The sequence below is a fragment of the Belonocnema kinseyi genome, chromosome 7, assembly GCF_010883055.1.
Source record: "Belonocnema kinseyi isolate 2016_QV_RU_SX_M_011 chromosome 7, B_treatae_v1, whole genome shotgun sequence".
In the NCBI taxonomy this organism is placed as follows: domain Eukaryota; kingdom Metazoa; phylum Arthropoda; class Insecta; order Hymenoptera; family Cynipidae; genus Belonocnema; species Belonocnema kinseyi.
The window spans coordinates 117890575-117897139 of NC_046663.1; the positions used below are offsets into that span (position 1 = coordinate 117890575).

The window sequence follows — 6565 nt, forward strand, 5'->3', positions numbered from 1 at the left end:
CCCCCAGTGACTTTTTCTTATTTCCAAACTAGAAAAAATGGCTCGGTGGACAGAGATTTCCAGACAACGAAGACGTCATTGCCTCTGTAAGTGCTTATTTTGTGGAACTTCCGAAAACGCACGTTTCTGAAGGATTAAAAAAACTTGAAAAGCGATTGACCAAGTGTATAGAGCTCCAAAGAGATTATGTTGAAAAATAAAAAAAAATTTACCCAAAAAAATTGTTTTTATACTTCATTCTAAGGACTTATTGAACTACCCTCGTAACTTGTAATTACTTACAATTTAAAAATCGAATTATGTAATTGAGGGTCTGTATCTAGAAACTCACCCAGCGCTATAGATGAGGTGAAATTATTGTCTAAACGTCTCGTTAGACGGACTTTTGTCACAAATTTTTTTTAATATAGGCTTTTCTTTTTTCTGTTTTTTCCTCCGATGAGTATTTTTAATAATAAGCATGAAAAACTGAAAAAATGTTGTCCCCAAATTCTATTACTTTTTAACAAATAAATCTTCGTAATTTGGGCATATATTATTGCAGCTCTTTGAAACTTTGAAGTACACACGAAATATGCCCAGGCAATACCTAAAAACTGAATAAAAAATTGAAAATCTCTCAATGCTTGATAATATTTAATTGCAAATTGAGACAGATCGGTAACCCCGTTTTTTCAACTTCGCCGACAAAAATTATCGAGGGAATGAAAAGTCAAAACAGCTTCCAGTGAGACATTTGTTCCTCACTATTAAGGGGATTTATTAGAGTTATAAAAAAGAATGTAAGATTCTGTCCGCAACTTTAAATATTTTTGTCTGATTTCTTGCATAGGTCATTTAAATATTACTCTCTCCTTGGACGAAGCCGGTTTAAAGATAAAATGTTTATACTTTGTTTATTAATGAAATTGGAGAGAATGGAAACATTTAACTGTATACAAAAGTGTGCCCTTTGCAGAAAACTTGAAATCTACTCCCTTAATATGAATAATGAATATTCAATTAAAAAGTACTAATTAGGAAGTCGTATTAATTTCGAATAATAAGCCTTACTAAATTAATGATCAGTTTTCTAGTTAATCTTGCGAGAAAATCTTACTAAAGCAGTTAGTAAACGATTTCGCTCGATAGAAATTATAATTTTCATTTTGAGCATTTGAATTTAAAATAATGAACATTAAGATAAGATGAAGATGTTCATATTTAATTCGATCAAACAATTAGGTTAAAAATGTGAGTGGTAAATACTTTATCCATATATAAACGGGCAAAATCATTACAATTTATGTTTTTTACACACGTAACAGCATCCTTGAATTGCAGATTTGCACACCTTTGCATTTGTTAAATAACACTTCGCGAGTTTTCAAGTTCGAATCCATGTTTTGGGAAAGTATATAAATTAAAAAGAAACACCAAATTCTGGTAATGACTGCGCCTACTTTTATTGCAGATACGCCTTCAATCTTTATATAATTTTCACATAATCTTTTCAATGCATGACAATTTATACTTGAAAAATCGCTGTTTATATTATTCTCATTTTCTGACCGCTTTATTAACACGTGTAAAATTTTTATTTCAGCTTTTGTGGCATTTTTCTACAATTTTAAATTTTTATTTAGAATGTTATTTTTTACGAAGAAACCAAATACTACGCGTCCTATCCGAAAACTATTCATTACAAATTTGTATGATTTTTCACTATTTTTGTAAGAGCAACTTTTGCCCATTCATGTTGTTCATCGCTTGTTTCGTTTCTCCAAAAATTTCACTGTTTTTATTTAGAAAGATTTTTACGATTCAAACAAAACCTGCGCATCCTATCAAAATATAATCAATGACATGTTCGCAGCTCTTTTTTTGATAAACAACTGTTATCTTGTACATCTTTTTATGGTGCACAATTGTACCTGATTTATTTTGCTTTTCGTATCTTGGGCAGTTTTACCGCAATACAGAATTTTCGATTTTTCATTATTTTTTATGTAACCAACATTGTGTTGTGGATGTTTCAAAAAATTCAAAACGTTGCGATAATCTTGTACGGCTTTGAAACAGCAACGATCTTTTTATCGAAAAAAAGTCATAAGGATAAGTCGATCGAGTTTCCGAGACCAAAATTTTATTGTGTTATTTTTAATGCTGTTTTTTACGAATGAATCAAAAAGTTCTAGTCAGATATAACAGTGATTGATCAAAAATTTGTACATCTTCTTGGGGTGCACAATTTTAGTCCAAGTATGCTGTTACGTAGTGTTGCCGTCGAGCGAGGCCTCGAAGTTTTTAAGGGGAGACAAGACGAGCCTTACGTGCTGCCTTGAATTGATCATCTTGTGTCTTCCTTGAAAATGCCGAGGCCTCGAAATGCGAGACCTTGCCTTGGGCTTGTCTCGCCGCGTTTAACGACAATCCCATAATCTGAGACGCCAGCCTCCCCGGACCATTTCAGCAGGGGTTTCTTCTCTATAAGCTGGACGAATATACGCATCCAATTTCTTTAAAGTTTTTGAAGTAATGATATTGTAAATATAATATTCGGAATCTGAAAGTTTTCGCCCCCAAGACAAGGCCGTGCTTTTCAAGGCCTTGAATATTCAAAGCCTTGAAATTTTGCCGCCTTGCTTTGACTCGAAACGCGAGGCCTCGCGCTATCCTTCCTTGCGTTCCTCGACTTTTTCCTTGCAATTCCTTGTCTCAAACGGCAACACTACTGTTACGTGTGTAAAAAACATAAATTGTAATGATTTTGCCCGTTTATATATGGATAAAGTATTTAACAATTACATCTTTAACCTTATTTTTTGTTTGAATTAAATATGAACATCATCATCTTATCTCGATGTTCATTATTTGAAACTCAAGTGCACAAAATGAAAATCGTAATTTGAATCGAGCTAACTCGTTTATTAACTGCTTTAGTAAGATTTTCTCACGAGATTAACTAGAAAACTGATCATTAATTTAGTCAGGGTTATTATTCGAAGTTAATACGACTTCCTAATAAGTACTTTTTAATGGAATACTCATTATTCAGATTATCTTTTTTTTTTTCAATTTTTTCAAATTATGTCAATAAACTAATTGTGCCAATTACAATTGAATCAAGCCATATCTTCCTGATTTCAGTTTTTGTAACTGGCCTGCATTTCATAATAATGAAAGGGTCCTTATTTACGAGCAATTCAATGCGTTCAGATCGATTCGTTGAAAAGTGGCGGAAATATGCATTTTACAAAAAAATCACGGAACATATCCAACGGCTAGCAAGCTGCCCGATGGTGCTGAGTGCTTGCGGAGCTGTTGTTGGCGGAACCGCATGCTTTTATGTAAAATGTATATTTCCGCCAATTGTCAATGAATCAATCTGAAAATTTTCAAAGATCTCCCTTCAATAGCGAGGAACAAATGACTCACTGGAAGTTGTTTTAACTCTAAAGTTTCTTCGACACTTTTTGTCGGTGAAAATAAAAAAAAACGGGTTTAATTATTTGTCTTAATTTGCAATTAAATATTATTAAACAATAAACGATTTTGAGTTTTTTCTTCAGTTTGCAAGCATTTCTAGGGAATATTTCGTGTAAACATCAAAATTTCAAACAGTTCAAAATATATTTGCCCAACTTACGATTTATTTCTTAAAAAGTAATTGAATTTGGGGACAAAATTCTACTATTACAGTCAAAGATTTACATTTTTAGTAGAACATTCATCATTTTGTTTTAAATTGTAACTATTTTATTGAATTCAACGTATTCATATAACAAAATTGTCTATTATAATTCAGCAATGTTTCTTCTTTGAAATACTACTTCTGCTCTAAAAATTACTTGAAGTAGTTTCATTATCTCAAATTTGGAAGAGGGAACTTCAAAATTGTGACAAATTATGACTTGAGACAGGAATACGTATACATTCCTTTCTTCTAAATCCGAATTATATTTCTTTAAAAATTCCGTTTCAAGTAAAATTATATTTCTTTACGGAAACTCCCTGTCCTAAAATAAAAACGATAACTATTTTCTAAAATTCCCTGTTCCAAGTCAAGATAAATGAGGGGTTAGCGAATAAAATGTAATTACTCCATTTATTTTAAATTGACAACATTATTGTTTCTGTATGTTTGAAATATCATCAATTCGATTATCAAACTTATGTAAGCGAAAAATATCTCACAGGGCAAAAAATTGCAAAAGGTTTTGCTTGTAATGGAAAACAATAAGAATTCCCCAGTGGGCACACAAGTCCTAAACTAGTTCTATATCTTAGATCGATAGGGCAGATTTATATTTTTACGTAATGTGATTTATTATCTTTACTTGATCGGTTATTAGCATTACCATCCCCGATGATAATACATATCTTAAATCTTATGATTGATGTAACAGAAAACCATTTGAAAAACTTTTGCATCCAACTTTTTCCTTTTAAGTTTTTGGGTAAATTAACTGTATTTTTTCAGAAAAAATTATGATATTTAGTCACTTCGAACTTATGAAACACTTTCCAACGGAGTTCGAACGAGAAGAAATTTGATCAAAATCAGAATGACAAAGATGCCTGACTGCCTGACCAATTTGAAATTAATTCGGATTATTAATACTAAACAAATAAGTGAACATTCCTTCAATTTGATTCTAAAGTCGATGACTTTGAATATTAATTAATACAAATTTTTCCTTTCTTTTTAGGGTGAAAATCCTGTACATATTTAACATATTATTATTACAAATAAAAGATACTTTCCTGAAATTAGTAAATATCATCAGAAGTTTGATTTAAACAAGTAAAATATCAGTACCATAAACTTACTTTTACAAATAAAAAATCTTTGTTATATAATTTTATAGCAAAATTAAAAAAAAATAATCAAGCTCGAAAAAGTACCTTGAAAAATCCCTGGCATTTCAAGGTTTGTCCAGGTATATAAAAATCCCATAAAAATGCAAGGTTTTGTAGTAGAGTAGTCACACTAGGATGAAGATATTGTTATTTTGTGTCTATTAACATTAAAGTGAGTCTGTCCAGAATTTTATATTTATCCGCCAGGTGATTAAATATATTGCTATTAATGAGTCGTCAACACAGAGAAAAGTTTAAACAATACAGATAAGTCCTTTTCAATTGCAGAGATGAATTTTCGCACCACCTTAAAAAGCTCCGGAAATTATAAAGAAAGCAAGACTATTTTTTGCACAGTAAAGTTGCTGTAATTGAGATTCTTACTCTTTATTCATGGCTTCGTCAGAAATCACGATCTCCCACATGTGAGACATTACTGCAGCATCTGCCCTACTCATTACTTATTATTACAAGATGAATCTTAGAAGTAATAGGATACAACATTTTTCAAACAATGGAAAATTAACCCTACGTGGACCACGCGTGGTCTACGCGGACCCCAGGCACTCTATTTTTTTCCTACACTGGCGCCCCATTGCATCTAGTATCTTCCCACTCAGTAGTGCTCGAGACGTTAATGATTGGAAGTTACTGATTTTTTTCCCTTCAATATGTAGGTAGCCTTGCGAAGTTGATTCCTCAAGACTGAATTCTCGATACATGTTTACCGATTGCAATTTTGTACCTGTGAGAGAAAGAATAAAAATATTTTTCCGTTTTCACTAACTAGAACCTCATCTTTCTTGACCACTTTCACAGAATTGGATATTTTCCAGATTTGGTATTTCATTTTGCTTTTCTATAGGTAAGTACTTGGCAGTTTCTACCTTAATTGGTCTCCTGGGATAACTCAAACAGTTCTACTCACGGAAATTCTAAGCAAGAAGCCATAATGTTACGCCCTATGACTTGAAATTAAGTGGCCTTACACTCTATAGAGCCCTAGATTGGTTCTATAATTGTTTGAAGTTGCAAAGATGCGATTCAGTAGCGCCTACAGCGCAAAAATGAATCTCTCACGTGGTCCACGTAGAGTTAAATAAAAGGCCAGTGACTGAATATTTAAGTTTCTATCAATTGACAAGAGAGTTTGATTATTATTACTTTAACACTGGCTATAGCATTGTTAACAGAATACAAATTTTTTAAAAGTCTGTTTTGACCATACTCACCACGAGTGCTCAGCATTGAAACCAATCTGCAAAGGAAGACAACAGATAAGTTCTTCATTCTAATATTTTTAGTTTTAATAATATATTTCTAATCCTTTAATAATTACTAACAAAGGTACATTTAATATTAATTTACCCTTCCGTTGCTGCCGATACACAAAGTAAAGGACTTGTCGAACCACCTGTCGCAACCTTTTCCATGTAATAAAATGCGACCGTAATTGTCCAGTTGGTCAGGATGATCCTAAAATTAATCAATTATTTCTGGAAGGTTCATATTACCAAATAGTGTAATTTTATTCAAAATCATGTTATGAGCCTATAACGCCCCTACAAAAGTGAGCGTTAGATATAAGGACAATCATAAAGACAATAATAAGGACAATCATAAGGACAACAGCAGGATTTCGCCGGGAGCGGGTGCAAATCTGAAAAATTGCACCCGCTTCCAGCGAAATCGCGGTAAAATTTCAGCCATAACCACGTCTCAC

The 6565-nt window shown here is 32.4% G+C and overlaps 1 protein-coding gene across 1 annotated transcript in view; it reads right to left on the reverse strand.

Moving 5' to 3' along the window:
* The window catches only part of LOC117176646 (carnitine O-palmitoyltransferase 1, muscle isoform), a 168312-nt gene that overhangs the window by 28064 nt on the left and 133683 nt on the right, over window positions 1-6565 (reverse strand). The window contains exons 8-9 of the mRNA XM_033366899.1: window positions 6211-6318; window positions 6075-6100 (exon numbers count right to left, since the gene is read on the reverse strand). Coding sequence (XP_033222790.1) covers window positions 6075-6100; window positions 6211-6318 — 134 coding nt within the window. The remainder of the gene's footprint in view (window positions 1-6074; window positions 6101-6210; window positions 6319-6565) is intronic.